Source organism: Myiozetetes cayanensis, unplaced genomic scaffold, assembly GCF_022539395.1.
Source record: "Myiozetetes cayanensis isolate MyiCay16 unplaced genomic scaffold, myiCay2020 scf15, whole genome shotgun sequence".
In the NCBI taxonomy this organism is placed as follows: Eukaryota; Metazoa; Chordata; class Aves; order Passeriformes; family Tyrannidae; genus Myiozetetes; species Myiozetetes cayanensis.
In genome coordinates, this window is record NW_026087159.1 from 52,553 (window position 1) to 69,423 (window position 16,871).

A 16,871-nucleotide genomic window follows, 5' to 3' on the forward strand; every position below is an offset into this window, starting at 1 on the left:
TAGGGGAGTTCTCTGCCAAGATTTCCTCAGTCTTCAGCAGTTTCTGCATGAAAGATTTTTAGGAAGAAGAAATATTTGTTAATCCATTAATAACTAATTAGTTAATGACTACTGTGAAATGGTGGTTATGTTTGCAACAATTCAAGTTGAATATTGCCAATTGCAGCTCCTGTAGAACCCAACCAGGTGTTATTTCAGCCCCAGAAGGGTTGCTCAGCTAATGGTCTCATCCTCAGCATTAGTTCAGCATTAATGTCCTCCCATAACATTCCATCCCTCTCCCATGTGGACAGTGGCAGCTGTTTGGGGCCCACTGTCTCATCCATTAGCTTACTTTTCTTATCCAAGAAAAGGATATTATTTGTACATTGGAATATTAATACTGGCTTGCATTTCTTCATTTCTATCTCTATTACATGTGAGGCAGCTCATTCATTTATGTTTATTATATGTTTATATATTATATTTTGGTTGCCCAGAGAAGCTGTGGCTGCCCCTGAATCCCTGGAAGTGTCCAAGGCCAGCTCAGACAGGGCTTGGAGCAGCCTGGGCTAGTGGAAGGTGTCCCTGCCCATGGCAGGGGGGTGGAACTGGGTGAGCTTTAAGGTCCCTTCCAACCCAAACCATTCAATGACTCACAAGAAGCAAATAGGTTTGGATCTGAAAAAAGACTCCAATCCTTTATTTACTAGTAGAAGTAAGGTTGGGAAACTGGGAAAAAAAGCCAACTGGACGGTGAGTCCTGGAGTAACAAGCTGGCAACGTGCAAAGAGGGTTAAATCAATACTGAAATGCTTTTTTACAGGACAGGAAAGATTTTTAAGGGGTGGCTGTGGTTGGTGCTGGCAAGGCTGGGGTGGGGAGAGCACACAGAGATGAGAGATCTGCTTTGCTCCCTCCAGCTGCATCTCTGCGAGAGGAGCTGCACCACCCAAAAAACATTGCTCAGCATGTCCCACCTCATGCACACCCAGTGGGAAAAGAGGTGCACCCACACCCAGTTGCAGCCTTGATTACTCATCGTCTAATTAAACACTGGAGAAGCAACGGCTGAGACTGTGTGATGGGAGCAACTGTGCTGCATCCCCCCAGTTAGAGGCTGCAGGGTTGGAAACCATGGTTTTCCTAAATAAATAAATAAATAAATAAATAAATAAATAAATAAATATTTTCTTGCTGAATGCTTTGTGAGGTAGAGAATGAAGAAACCTTGAGTTTATCTATTAGAACACAAAAGGTCCAAGCACCAAATTCATAACTGTGGCTTTTATATAAATCAATGATGGAGTGAAGATATAAAAGAGATGAGTGTTAGATGAATAATTGAGTACAGGTGATATTAAAGTATTACCCCCTAAACCACAAGTTGGGGTTTATTTGGTTTAGGTTTATTTTGTGTTGGTAAATGTAAGGTGAACCTTGGCAAAATTGAGCACAGCTCGAACACAATCCAATCTCCTAAAAACTGCCCCAAAAGTAGCCAGGAAAGGCTGTATTTGGAGGTTACCTGTGGGCTTTCACACATTAATGGACAGTATTAAAAGATCATTTTCAAGTTAAGAAAACATTTCTGGCTTATTGTATAACACTTGCTTTAAAATTAAGTTAGTTATTCTGAACTTTATGCCAACTGATTATTTGCTCAACTCTGATGACGCTAATACAGGACATACCATCCCATAATTCGGTAAAGACAATGAGATTACAAAGCCCAAGCAAGGTCTGAGTCAGCCTTTGACAGATTAAAGCCCTCCAAGTCCCCTGAAAACCCTTCTCTGACACATTAATTTGACCTAAACCCTCAAAATGTTCCTGATTATATCATCTCAATAGGGCTTTATTTTTGTTTTATTTTTCATTGTAGGAAATTAAAAAGGCTCGCTTGATCCCCGGCCAAGTTCTTGAAATGTGTTGCAATGCTGAGGAAATAAAAGATTACTCGAAATACTTCTTAATAATATGTCATGTCAGCAGAGATAAAGGTTCACACTTCATGCCCTCAGCTGGCTTCGATCAGCGCTGGTCACCTTCCCTGGAAACCATGAGCTTATGCTCTTTTAATTATGAACATGTTTGTAAAATTTCATTTCTCTTTGTAAGAAGAAATAAAGATCTGCATAGGAGGGGCTGATCCTGCCTGGAGCAGGAGATAACCCCCAAATTCCCCTCCCCAACCCTGTTCTCCATGCATTTCTTGCGCCGAGGGACCATTGAATGATTTGGGTTGGAAGGGACCTTCAAGATCATCTAATTCCAGCCCCCTGCCATTGATAGGGAACCATGTCCTGTGGAATAATGTCCAAGAGGAGCCCCTGCAGCAGGTTGGACAGTGTCCCACAGGGGATTGGGCAAGGCCACCTGGACATGCCTGTAGGAAACAAAACCACATGAGCAGAGGCCACTGCTGAGGGACATCACTGAGAGGATGGAGTAACACGGGGACAAACCCATTTATAATTCAGATTACAGCACAACATGGCTGGTCTCTGCATTTTGAGACACTTTGTGAAGGGTGAGAAACACCAAAACCGTCAATAAAAGTTAAATGCCATCAGCATCAGCCTCTCTGAGGGACTGGAGAAGATTCCTGAGCTCCTTTCAGGGTTGGGGCAAGCTGTTCTCCCATGTAGCCCCAGGTACCAGAGCTCTAAGGAAGCAAATTCCATAAACATCCCTCTATACACTTATTTTACAGCTCATGTACATCTGTCCCCAGTGCCATTAACAGTAGTTTTCCACCACATTTTCAACAGGAGCTTGGCCGGATCCTTCAGAGTCCCACTTACAGACTTTGGGAAGTTGGGACACCAACTTTCCTCTCCCAAATCAGGCTGCAGGGATGATCCAAACCAGAGCTGGCACAGGAGGAAGGGCAGCAGCCAGAGAAATGGGCTGCTTCCAACCACATGTCCAGGCTGGAGGCTGAGCTCTGGATTTTGGCACCTGTACCTGCACCCATTCACCTCCTCCAAGGTCTTTTCCATGGTCAAACCCCTGTCCCAGTGAGATGTGCCAAGAATTTGGTGTATAAATGTCTAGTGAAAAAAGTATAAATTGTTATAAATGCATATAAATGTGTATAAATGAGTATCAATGCCCAAAGCCCACCATAAACTGAGTAAGGACTGTCCTTGGAATGGGACTTTGAGGACAATGGTGTGAGTTTGGGGCATTTAAATATACATTTTGGACCACATGCTGGCTCAGGTTGCCCAGGGTAACTGTGGCTGCCCCTGAATCCCTGGCAATGTCCAAGGCCAGGTTGGATGGGGCTTGGAGCAACCTGGGCTAGTGGAAGGTGTCCCTGCCCATGGCAGGGGGTAGGAGTGGATGAGCTTTAAGCTTCATTCCAACACAAACCATTCCATGATCTCCACGAAGACAACCAGCTGGCAGCCCAAAGTTTGGGAATGCATGCACCAGGACACCAACCCTAACAAATAGAGCAGGAAATGCTGGAAAAAAACTAAACGTTTGGATAAAGCAGCGCTTCCCTGCAACTGCAGGAGCACCTGGAAGCAGAGCATGGAGCACCGTCACGCCGAAGCCCTGTAACAGTTCCCTCCCCGCCCAAACCTGCTTTCTCAGCTGGTCTGTGAATTTTATCCCTTTCCACATTTTTTTCCCGTTAAGGCTCATCTCTCCTGGCTGACCTCCCTGATGCGCAGAGGACTGGGGGGAGGTGACACCCACCCAGCCCACCGTGAACGCCACCGTTTCCCCAAAATCACCTGAGCCCTTTGGTGCCGGCTCTGGGGAGGGTTCCCGGCTGGCAGATAAATCAGCCGGGTGGGTTCCAGCCTGGGCAGGGCGAGGAGGTCCCCGGAACGGGGGCGAAAATGCCGCGCAGCCCTTTCCGTGCGCACCTGAGGGTCCCGGCCGGAGCCTCCCCCCGGCCCCGACCCCCATTTCCCGGGCGCGCAGGGGCTCCCCGGGACTACCCGCGTGGAAAACGGGGATTTCTGCCCCTAATTCAGCGCAGCTGCCGCGGCGGGGCCGTGCTTTGAAGAGGAGCCGAGGCGGGCGGGAGGGGGGCGGGTTTGTTGTCTTGAAAAAACACCCCCAAAACAACCAAACGAACGAAAAGCAAAAGAAAACCGGGAAACGAGCCGGAACTCGTGCCCGGCGCTGTCGCAACCCGGGGGTGGCACCGGGTCTGTCGTGCCGGGGACACCGAAGGGGCCGCCTGTGACCGGCCCGTGAGGGCAGAGCGGGGGCGCGGCTCCCTCTCTCTTTTATCCCCTTTTTTTCCCCGTTTTCTTTTACTTCCCTCCCCTTTCTCTTTCTTCCTCCTCCCTCCCCCTCTTTTTTCTTCCTTTTATTTCCCCCTTTCTCTCTTTTTTTCCTTTTTTTTTTCTTTTTCCCTTTTGCGCTGGTTCTGGTTAAACGTTATTTGCACTTTTGTTGGAAAAGTGGCCCCTAGTGTGCAATTATGTCAAATTTCTTTGAGTTTTACAATTTAATGGAGAACAGTAACTCTTTTATTGATCCTAGACGGGGCCGGCTCCTCTTCCCCCTCTCCCCCCCACACCCCTCCTGCTCTCCCTTCCCTCCCCTTCCTCCCCCCCCGTTACTCCCATGAAATGTCACTCAATGTTTCTTATGCTCCCACCAGTTTCCAAAACAAACAGAGGAGGCTGCAGCCGTCTATTGACTCAGTTGGATGCAAGAGGATCTGGCGGTGGCCGCTGCCCCCCGACGGGAGCGGTGCGGCGGCCGGGCGAGGGGCGCTGGGTGCGGGCCGGGATGGAGCCGCCACCGCCCGCCTGAGCCCCGCTGCGGCCCGGGGGGACCCCCGGCAGCCCGGGGGGGATGGCGCTCAGCTCCCGGGCTCACGCTTTCTCGGTGGAAGCCCTGGTGGGCCGCTCGGCCAAGAGGAAGGTGCCGGAGGGGCGCGATGAGGAGCCCGGCCCCGGCTGCCGTTCGGCCCGCAGAGCCCCCGAGGCGGGTCGGTACCGGCGGGACCCCGGGGCGGTGGGGGGCGAGGGCCGCCCCTCTGCCCCCGCAGCCTCCCGAGCAGCCCCCTCCCCTTTGTGTTCCCCGCAGAGAAGCGGCCCAAGGCCGGCGCCGAGGCCCGGCCGGCCGGGGTGCAGGTGGAGCTGCAGGGCTCCGAGCTCTGGAGGAGGTTCCACGACATCGGCACCGAGATGATCATCACCAAGGCCGGCAGGTACCGATCCCCGGGCCGCCCTGACCGCCCCCCGCCGCCTCGCTCGGGCTTTGCTATTCCGTTACCTTTTATTTTTCTTTCTCTTTTTTTCCCCCCCATATTCCTTTTTTTTTTTTTTAGGGGTACGGGGGTGTTGTTTCTTGGGGTTTTTTTTTCCTGTTTTGTTTTGTTGTTTGTGGGGTTTCTGTTCTGTTGGGCTACTTTTCTTAGTTCGCCCCTTTTCCCCTATTTTCGTTGAGTTCGGTTTTTTTCCCTCCCGATGCCGGGTTATAGTTTTCCAGCCCTTTTTTCGCCCCGTAAGCGGCAGCTCTTGCTCAGCCCCTTCCCTGTGCCCGCAGGAGGATGTTCCCGTCGGTGCGGGTGAAGGTGAAGGGGCTGGATCCGCTGCAGCAATATTACATCGCCATCGACGTCGTCCCAGTGGACTCCAAAAGATACAGGTAAGGAGAGACGGGCGGGGACCCCCCACACCCACGCGGGTCCCTCCGTGCCCGGCTGTCCCCAGTCTGAGCTCTGGCGAGTCCAGGGACGAATGTGACACGGGGGTCGCACGGCGGGGGCCCGCACGCACCTTTAGGTTCTGTAGGTGTGCGTGGGTGTGGGGGCAGGTGGGGACGGGCCCTCCGCCCCCTGACCGCGCCCGGCCCGGGCCAGGTACGTCTATCACAGCTCGCAGTGGATGGTGGCGGGGAACACGGACCACTCGTGCATCACCCCGCGGCTCTACATCCACCCCGACTCCCCCTGCTCGGGGGAGACCTGGATGAGGCAAATCATCAGCTTCGACCGGGTGAAGCTCACCAACAACGAGATGGACGACAAGGGGCACGTAGGTGTGGGGCAGCCCCGACGCGGGGGGCCGGGCTGGGGCAGAGCATCCCTCTGGGGTGCAGAGCGTCACCCACGGGGGGCAGAACATCACCCCGAGCGGCAGCGCCGGCAGGCGGGGGGGCCGCTCCCTCCTGCCCCGGGGCTGAGGGCTGGGTCTCACCGACTTCTCGCCTCGGGTTTCTTCCTGCCCTTCTCCCTCCGGGAGGTCTCAGCCGCCTCTCCCCCCGCACAGATCATCCTGCAGTCCATGCACAAGTACAAGCCCCGCGTCCACATTATCGCCCAGGATTCCCGCTTCGATCTAGCGCAGATCCAGTCGCTGCCGGCCGAGGGGGTGCAGACCTTCTCCTTCCAGGAGACCGAGTTCACCACCGTGACGGCCTACCAGAACCAGCAGGTACCGGGGGCCGGGGGGCGGAGAGCCCCGACGGGACGGGGAATCAGGGGGATGGAGAGCTCCGAAAGTACGGGGGACCTGACGAGGGGATGGAGAGCCCCGACGGTACCCGGGGGTCGGGGGGATGGAGAGCGCCGGTGGGACGGGATCGAGGGGGACGGAGAGCCCCGATGGTCGGTCCCGGCTCACCCCGCACCCCAACGGCCCCTTTCGCTCCCGCGCTCCAGATCACGAAGCTGAAGATCGACAGGAATCCCTTCGCCAAAGGTTTTCGGGACCCCGGCAGGAACAGGTAAGAGCCGGGGCCGCTCCGCCGCCCGCCCCGCCGAGCCCACCGGTCCCACCGCCTTCACCCCGCTGTCCCCCCGCAGGGGGGTCCTGGATGGGCTCCTGGATTCCTACCCGTGGCGGCCGCCCCTCGCCCTGGATTTCAAGGCTTTCGGCGCAGACAGCCACGGTAAGTCCTGTTGGTTGCCTCTCCCGCGGGCTCGGGGCTCTCCCCGAGGCTCAAACCGCGGTGGGTCCAGAAAACGAACCATTCGCCGTTTGGGGATTTAATACCGCGTGGGTTTGGACAAAATTCCTGTGGAAATCAATGCGAGGAGCGGGAAGAGCAGGATGACGGCGCTGCCCCAGCCCCCGGCTGAAATCAGAGTAAGATGGGGAAAAAAAAAAAAATCTGGGAGTGTGCAGGAGGCTAATTTGGAGTCGGGTTGTTATGGCTTTGATCCTGTTCCACTAATTGTTTCCAACCGGTTTAGGAATATCAGCTAAAAACGTGGGAATAGTGACGGCCGGTGTCTTCTGCAGCGGCGGCTTCTGCGCCGACAAACGCGTTAAGCAACAGAAAAGAAAATTATCTGTTATTAGGATGTAGCAGTCCCACAGAAAGGCAGGGAAGAGAGGGAAGTTTTAAGCAAAATGCTCTCTCATCCTGGCAAGCGCACACCGGTCCCTTACAGTCCTTTCCTGTAAAACGTCTTTTGGAAGTAATATTTGAAAATTGATTATTCATAGCGCCGAAGATAAAAAAAAACCCTAACAGCTCGTTTGCACGCTCGAGGCTCCAGCTTGGGTTTAAAAGTCGCCGATTTAAGTCTCATTTAGGTTAGGAACTCTTCAAAGTCCTGGGACTCACCAAGTCATCCGTGTCTGCAGGGAAATGCTGCAAAAAAATCACAGGAAAAATTCATGTTCTGCAGGCGAAGAAGAGGGGACAAAAAAAAAATCGGACTCAGGAGAAATTAAAAGGTTTATCAGTTGTAAAGAGAATTTGATTTTTTCAATCGTTATTATTAATAATAATAGTAATTTTATTATTAATGTTAATGACAATAATAATAATAACAATTTTATATCTAGGAGATATCTTATTCAAAAAGCCCCTTTTTAATCCGTTTGCCAGCACTGGGGAGAGGAACTGATGGAGGGGCTGCAGTGGGGAATGGGGCAACAGCAACTGCAGTGCTAAAAGGTGCTAAAATATTATTCTACATGTGTTAAAATATTTGGGCTACCTGGGATTTCTATTTTTTTTTTATGCTTGTCTTAATGTAATTGGTATCTTTCTTCCTGTAATTGATATTTTTTGCAGGGTCAGATTCCTGGACTGATGTAAATACAACAAAATCTCCAATTCTATTAATACTAAAATTATATTTCTGAAGAAAAGCCGAAAAACAGGAATTCCAAAGCTCTAAAACCAGGAGGCAAATTAAATGAAATTATTATCAACGTGCTGAAGAAAGAATTGGCCATAAACTTTTGATTTTTAAACTTAATAGAAAGGGCAGAAAACATCTGCTCATTGAGCTGTTCTGTCCTCTCTGCTGCAATCCCCAATCCCAGACTTGCTCTGGAAGTTGGGTGATATTGTTTAGGATACTGTGAAGCAAATCCTACCCCTGGTTTGCTCTGCTGGATCCAACCACGTAGGGATTCAGTCGCTGCCTCCCACTTGCAAATATCGACTCAATCACATTATTCTCCACAACCCAAGGTCCCTGATTCGTGGAGGACACCAGGATGTGTATTTTGGGAAAGGACTGGATCCTGCCCTGCTGGTGTCAGGACTGAAGCCCCACTGACATCAGCCGGGAAGGGTGAGACCCTCCGGGCACAAAACCTCCCTGGATTCCCGAGCCTGGGTGCTGATCTGGGAGAGGCTCTGCTTGCCAGGAGTTTGGAAATTAATTTGCACCACGTCCAAAATCTTTGTGGTTTTTTTTTTTAAGGTTTTCTAAACCTTAGATGTCAGTTTGATTTTACAGTCAGATGTGGTCGGGTTTTACAGCCGATTCAGGGTCGCTGGTTGCGTGTGAATGCCGATCAGATCACATCCAGGCAGTGCATTGCTTGGAATTCAGTGTAAATGGGGGAAGACACGTAGCACAAATGGAGCCACATTCCCTTCTTTCCTTTCCTAGTCGCTTTGGTAAAAAATTAAAATAAAGGGGGAGATAAAAACCAACCCTCTGGAAGGATTTGGTAATGAGTGTGCAGCGGACACACAGCTCTTCACAGGCAGGAGATCAAACCAACACCCGTGGAGCACCAGAACTGGCCACCCTTCCCACCTCAGAGCAGCCATCTCATCCCTGCCTCAGCTTTGCTCCTTGGGTGTTGCTTTTCTACCAAATTCTGAAAGTGTTCATTCATCCCTTTCAGAAAGGGCAATGTTAAAATGACATGTGGGTTTCAGTTTCTGGAGACACCGATAGCATTCAGGGCTATGTTTCAAATTGCTTGGGAAGCCAAGTGAAATGAGTCAATTCCTGTGAGCAGGAAGGTACAGAAAATTCTCCATCAGGCTGAATATGCTTTTTTGTTCTTATATCCGAGGGGGAAAAGCTGTTTGGAATTCATGTGAAAAACAGGGAAGCTGAAATAGCCATGGTGTGTGTCAGAGGGGAAGGTTATCGGTTGTACAGCCAGGTATGGGTCCATCAGGTGTGTGGAACTGGACTTCTCAGTGGTCCCAGTCCATGGCATGGGATTAGCCATGTGGGAATATTGTCCTTAGAGCAGTGCTGAGTAACATCCACAAATAATTTATGGATAGATCTTCCTGTTTTCCAGGAGCTGGTTTTTGGAGCGGGTTTGTGCTTGGATGAACACCGGCAGCAGGGAGATGTGGAGTGGGAGCAGGAGTCCTCTGAGGGTTCCTTGGCTGGGGACATCCAAGGGTTCCTTGGCTGTGGACACCAGCCAGCCCAGCCTGGATGATTTTTATTTTCCTTTTCAGGTGGGAGCTCCAGCTCTTCCCCGGTGACCTCCAGCGGTGGGACCCCCTCTCCTCTGAACCCCCTGCTCTCTCCCTCGTGCTCCCCTCCCACGTTCCACCTGCCGGGGAGCAACATCGGCGTGTCGTGCCCCGAGACCTTCCTACCCAACCTCAACGTGCCTCTCTACTACAAGATCTACCCTACGAGCTTCTTAAGGCAACAGTCCCTCATCTTTCCGAGCCACAAAAAGCTGGGAGGCACCAACCCACCCTCTTACCCCACTTCATGGTGGAGGTGCCCAAACTGTCCTCCCTCGGCATAGCCAACCTGAAGAGCGCCAAAGCCGAAGACTTGAACGCTCAGTGCCTGCAAGTGCCCGGCTCCGCTGGTCAAATGCTGTATGGATTACACGCATCTGGAAACGTTTTCCCATCAAGTCCCATTGCTCGGGAAGCACTTAATTGTTCTTTACATCCTCCATATGGCCTGTATGGTTATAACTTCTCCGTGCCATCCAGACTGATGAATGCAGGAGGCCATTTCAAAGTGAGTGACAGCGGCCCGGCCGCTCTGAGCGACGGCAGATGTCACCACTCCAGCTGGCACCCCACAATTAACCACTGCCTTTAGTGGAATCACAGAATATTCCTAAGCATTGATATGTAAAGCAAGTCCTTCCTTCCTTTCATACCCACAGACTTGTTAGTTATTGACTCTGCAATACTGCGTGGTACAGGAGAGGGATGTCCAGGCTTTTAACCCTTTTTTTGGTGGGCAGATGTGTTGTGGTGTTGGGAGGGCAGAGGATTTGGAAGGGTGCAGATCTTGGAGCATGGACGGTCTGAGATGATCCACATCCAAGTGATCCCTTTTGATCCTGTTTATGTCACGGTTATAGGGTAAGAGCAAACTGTACAGTCACCTTTTTGATGATTGCACTCTCAAGTGGGACCGGAGGCATCTGTATTTCTGCAAATATGTTTTCTCTCTCTCGCTTGCCTTTAATCAGCTCAGAGCCCTGGGGAGCTGCTGCTCACCCATTCCAATTTTATCCCTGGGGAGCTGCTGCTCACCCACCCCAGTTTTATCCCTAATTTCAAAGGGACTGTCCGAGATCTGGAGTCTGCAAAGGAGCAGCATTTGGCTAAATGCTCAAGTGTGCTCTCAAGTTCCCCTGGCTCTAACAGGTCCTAATTAATGACATGAAAGTGCCTTTTCTCCAGGACCCAGTGGGGATGTAAATTCAAGTGTCTGCTGCCAGGGTAAAGAAGTGCAGGATGAAAGGTGGATGTGTTCCTACCACATGGAGAGAAGATGGAGGGTGCCCAAGAGCCTCTCCAGGCCATGTCCTCCAGCAGCACTGGCACTGACAGCACAGTGGGAAGGACAGGGATGAGGGTCACACATCCCTCCCATGGCAAAATGGATCCATGCTGGGGGACCTGGAGGATCCATCTCGGAGAGCTGTGTGGAATGAAACACCTCCACGAGCCCTGCAGGACACTTCTCCTACCCCGTGCTCTCAGCCCCAGAAGATCCACCTGGAATTGCATCCAAGGGAAGGGGCAGGGATGCTCCTGACTCAGTCTCATGGAGAATACAGATCCTTTATGGAGAGTTACAGCTCCACAGGCCCTGGAACATGAGATTTTCAGTTCCTTCCAAAAGTCCTCTCTGTTTTATTGTAACCTGTGGATATTCTTGTTATTCCTGTAAATAATCTCCAGTTCCCAAGGGCACAGTGTAACTCACAATAAATCAGGACACAGGTTTTTATTCTTTATTTGATCGATGTTCAGTCTCTACTTAAAGTCAAATTTATTACTTGATGTGTGGCAGAGATTGGAAAATAATGCTTGACTGGGACCAGCCACATTTTGGGATTAATGCTGTATTTACAAACACAACATTATAGAGGGATTAGGTGCAGGTTTAAGACTCAAAACTCATATCAGAGTTTTGCTTTTATTTTCATTCATAACAGACAACAAATCAAGAACAGAACAAGCAATATCAAAAGCTGTTAAAATAACAAAAAGTCATGCTTTGACTTTCGTGAGACTTTGCTAAAAGTCAGACAACGTCATTTTCCCTGATTTTCCTGCTTTGGGTGTTTGTTCACAGAGCTCCCAGTGATACCAGTATGAAATGGTGGGCTGTGCTAAATGGTCTGTACAACTGTAAAAATGAACAAACCTGCTTTCTCATGCTGTTTCTTAGCAGTTTATCTCACTATTTTTATTAAAAAACAAACAAAAAAAAAAGAAGAAACTTCTGTTTTCCTTTGGGAGTCCTTATTTCCAAGCCTTCCCTCATCATCAGTGGTGACTGAATTCCCGTGGCAAATCCACTGCTGGCCCTGGACAGGCTTGTCCAGCTCCCTGTGGGCTGAGTGACCACGTCCCACCCCCAACATGTGGTTGTACTCTGGAAGGCTCTTCCAGCTCAGTCATGGATCCGTGCAAGGGGGAACTTCCAATTTTCCAAATCCTCGCGGTTGCGTCAGATATTCCAGAGTTGCTGGCCATGGGCTGCAACCCAGCAAACCAGTGGCTGGTTAAAAACGTGGCTGATAATGAATTGAATGGATGTTTTTAGTGTGGTGATCTGCTCCACCAGGAATGATGCTCTGCTGATTCCAGTGGAATTGGGTTGGGTTTCGAGGCGCCTTCGTGGGTCCTGTGGGATCGTGGGGTTTGCCACCCTTCCTGATCACAGCAGCTTGGAAAACACACCCAGAGCCTGGTCCCTGCACGGTATGAGCGTGTCCCATGGGTGCCACTCTTTGGATGCTCTTCAGGCAGACCCATAAATATCAATTTGTCCATACGAAAGGTCATCGTGGCTTGAGAGGCACTGTCTGATCCACATTATCTGAGGTTTATTTCCATTCCCTTTGCCTTTATCTCCTGGGTTTGTGCTTCCAAAAATCACTGCAACTAATGAGAAAGATGATGGTGGTGTTTTCAGGCATTTGTAGCTCTCTGTCCTGTGCCACTGTGGTCACCTCAGACCAGCCAAAGCTCACGGACCCACATTTTCCATACCCACAGAGATGATGTCAGCTGAATGGCTCACACTTCAACATAGATGATTTTATCTATTTGAGAAAAACTGTGCCCAAAACAGCAGATAATCTCCACACTACACTCTCAGGGTGCTTTGTAAAACAGCCATGGCAGGGAGGCGAGTGGCAGAACTTGAGAGAGGAAGACAGAGTAATAAATATTAGTTATTAAATGTGCAGCTGGGAGAACAGAGGGTGATATTTACAGCAGGATCATGTGCCTGTAAATACAATTACTCATGTGCTGCTTTGTATTTCCTCCCACAAACATTATTTGAAAACTTGTGGCAATTTTAAAGTCCCCAGTTCTTTGGGCTTAGTGGGCAAACACATTAGCCAGTGTTATGGTGCTATTTTTATATGGGAACAGGGGGGAAGTGATCAAAGGGGTTTTTTTAGAGATTCAACTTGCTAAACAAGCTCAGCTATTAGTCATTTGACTTTTCCCAAGAGGAGCTGGAAGTTATTTGGGAATATCTGACCCCATTTATAGCACTCAGCAAATAAAACTGGTCGTACCAAGGGCGTCATGTCCATACCCGGCGCCAGGATATGGGATGGAATCAGTGCTGAAACACTGGGGGTTGATCTAAAATCCAAGGAGACAAAAAAAAAGAAACCCCAGCAATAATGTTTTTAATCAAAGTGCAGTTTTACTCTCCAGTTTCACCCAAATTTAATACATCCATCGGGGGAGCCAAAGGCGTGGAGGGAGCGTCGGATGTCGCTGTTCCCGATCGAAGTGCCTCGGTTTGCATTCGATCTGCTGAGGTTTGGGCTGTAATTAGATGATAATTTGTATCACAATTATGCAAAGCAAACGAGGATTGGATGGCAAGATAGAGCAGAACAAATAAGCACCCAGACCATTTGAAATGCATCCAGTATGGAAACGATGTCCATGTGTGGCTGGGCCCGGGGACATGTTGTTCCAATAAAGCTGCAGAAAGGGAAAAGGCCGGTATCGGTTCCTACAAACGTTTCAAAAGCTCATGTTTACAAATTTGTATTGCACATTAATATGTAAACACACACTATTGGAACCAGATGAGTCTGCAATATTTACGTGTCCTTTCCTCTTAGTTCTGGGTGTCTGGTTGTCCCAAGGAATACACAAAATCTGTGGTGACTCTTCTAGAAAACGGCTCAGAAAGCTACAGGAGAGGTACAGATCATTGTAAAATCAGATCATGGTAAAATGATTGTGGCAGCTCTCTGAGCTCTGGATGGATTTTGGATTCTGGGTGCAGGGGGTGCATCCCCCAGTTCCTGCTGGGTTGTGGTCCGAGCACTTGGTGGCTGGGAACACATTTTGCAGTGCCACAAGTAATGCCTCCTTCCTTGGCATTCACACTCTGAAGGAATTTTATCATTATTGCTGTGTCACTTGGAGGCCTTGGAGCTGTGGCATTGCTTGGACCATGCAGCAATTCCATCTGTGCCCATTCCATGCTCCAGCCACCAGGTGCTGGGAAAAACACATATAAAACACCCAGAGGTACTTTTTACACAGTAATTTCAAAAAGGAAAAGGAAAACCATCTTCCTTGCAATGTGAATAAAGGCTTTGACTTGTTAATCACTTTGACTGATTTATTTGCATTTTGGGATGCAAGCTCCAGGCAACCCTTTCCACGGGACTCACTCTGATCCCAGGGAGTAAAAGCCAGTGGATGCAGCAGTTGGGGCTGTTGGGAATTCCACTGGCTGTGAGGACTTTGGCAGATGTTGGGTATTGCCCTACAAGCTGTTCGTGCTTAATAGAGCTCTGCTCTCCCTGAGCTCGTGGAGTTCCTGAATTTTGCAGTTATTTATAAACCCACTTCTCTGCCGTGTCCCTTCAGTGACATTCCCAAGAAGGGCCTGCTGTCTGCTTCCATACATCAAACAATTTCCTCCCAGATTGTTTCTCCTAAAGCACAAAGATTTCAGTTTATTGTAGCAATTAAGTACAAGAAGGAGTCCAGGTTTTGAGAAGGACCCCTTGAGCTTATAAATCAAATGACACAAACCAGTGAGTAGAAGTCAAGACCTTTCTGGAGAGGGAAACACCAGCAATAAGGGAGATACCCCTGGAAAAATTATATTTGCTGTCTAAGGAGGCAGATCCTGAACAAAAGCAGAGATGGGGCAGGGGCTGAGGATGGCTTCCGGCTCTCTGAAGTCTGAAGATATATTAGATGCACTTTTTTTCAGATATTTTCAGATATTTTCTCTTATTTCAAAAGCCTCACTCTTTCAGGTTTTAGAGAATGGCTTTTTGGATAAATTCACTTTTTCCTTCTTGGCACTGGCTCCAGATCTCACCTCAGAGCTGGGTCCCAGCTCCAACAATTTCCTCCGGGCCCTGCCCAGCAGCTGGGAGCACTTAGCAGCTCATCCACCCTCCACTCACCTGCCTGAGCCGGCCCTGACAGGTCCATCTGCTTCCAGTCAGGCCTGCAAATAAACGGGGCTCCAAGGGGAGGAAAAGAGTGATGGACTTGTGTGGTGAGTTACGGTTACCCTTGCAATTACTCAGATGATGCCCTGAGGATGGATGGTGCCTTCTGCTGTGGCCACTGGTCCAGCAAGCTGCTGCCTCCCTTCCCCAGGGACCTGCTGCCTGGAAAAGCAAACAGACCCTTTTTTAGTCAGGTTTGGGTGGGTTTTAAACAAGATTCTGCCCTGGCTGTGCCCACCTCACTGTGGGTAAGTGATCACTGAGTGCTGTTCCCAAGCACTCGGTGGTTTTAACCATCACCTTCCATCCTACTTTGCTTTGGACACACGGTGTGTTTAAGGCAGTTTGGTAAATTCTGAGGGTGGGATTTTGTTTCATGGGTGTGTTCAACACCAGGACAAGATGGAGCAATCCAGGAGGCTGGACTGGTTTGTCCTGAGTGGCACTACAATGTCCTCCTGCCATTTTAAACTTTAAAAAGAGCATAAATGCAGATACAGATCAACATTTCAAATGCTAAATGGTTCACATAGAGAAATATAGTGAATTAGTATTAATAATTAATATCAGGTAATGGAGCACAAGGAGTGAAGTCTCCAAAGCTGTGGGGACACTCAAAGGCACCTTCAAATGAGTCCAGTCCCCATCCTCTCACAGGACTTGAGATTTTGGGGCTGGAATTAGGGCTTTTTCTCCCTGTAGCAAAAGCATTTCAAGTGTCTTTCGCTATGAGTATTTACCATGGGCTTTACAACCACTGTCTGTGCACAATAAACAGATTTAATTGAAGTTTACAGTACCTGCATTTCTCGCAGCAAATCATTACATCTGAAAGTGTCAATAAACTTAAATAGGAGAACTAAAAGTCTTCATAAAATTTGATTACTGACTATTTTTTCTTCCATGGAGGACAAAAACATGTTCAATGTCCAGCTGCCCCGCTCAGGATGTGCAGGTACCTCAGGTCTCCATCCACCAACAACGCTTTCAGGTTCAGCCCTTTGCTGAATTCTTCTTTTATCTTCGTTAAAAGTCTCACTGTAAAATTAATCGAAGTTGATAAGCTATTTCCTGTATCGTATTTCTCCCAACGTTATCGATATTGCTAATAAAAACAGATTGAAACAGCATGTTGTAATGTCCAGGATATAAGCCAGATCCTGCTGCAGCTCAAATAAATATGAATTTGGCCTTTGGCTTTCATAAAAGCAGGATAATGTCTCTATCTGGGCTCTTCTAATGGATAACATCAGCCCCCTTTGCTTTGCTTCTCAAAACTACCAGAATTTGAGAATTTAGGCTGGTAGAAGAAATACAACTCTGTGTCCTGGAGATTTTTTGAGATTAAATCAAATCAAAGTACAGTAAATCCCTAAAATTCATTCCCAGCTGAAACAAAGCCCAACATTTCCAAAGCCCTTGTGCTTTGGATGTGCTGACACTTGCTGTGCTGGACCTTGGAATTGCAAATGAGAAGCTCTTGAGGGCTGTGATGGGAAGGAGAGGACAGGGCAGAGCCCACCTAGGTTTGAACAGGTCCAGGTGCTTGGTGCCATCCCTCCTTCCCAAGCTGATGTCCCCACTTCCTCAGATGGTTTTCAGTCAAATTATTGATCAAAGAATTAGGAAGAAATCCTTCCCTGTGAGGGTGGGGAGGCCCTGGCACAGGTTGGCCAGAGAAGCTGTGGCTGCCCCAGCTCTGGAAGTGTCCAAGGTCAGGTTGGACAGGGCTTGGAGCAA

At 49.1% G+C, this 16,871-nt stretch overlaps 1 protein-coding gene across 1 annotated transcript; it reads left to right on the forward strand.

Annotated features, from left to right (window-relative positions):
- Positions 1–4,746: 4,746 nt before the first annotated feature.
- On the forward strand, positions 4,747–11,849 carry TBX22 (T-box transcription factor 22). The gene is given in 9 exon segments (XM_050310424.1): positions 4,747–4,948; positions 5,047–5,170; positions 5,509–5,610; positions 5,825–5,999; positions 6,234–6,398; positions 6,626–6,690; positions 6,770–6,855; positions 9,643–9,891; positions 9,894–11,849. Coding segments are annotated over 9 exon segments (1,461 nt in total). The 5' UTR covers positions 4,747–4,812; the 3' UTR covers positions 10,253–11,849.
- The last annotated feature ends 5,022 nt before the right edge of the window (positions 11,850–16,871 follow it).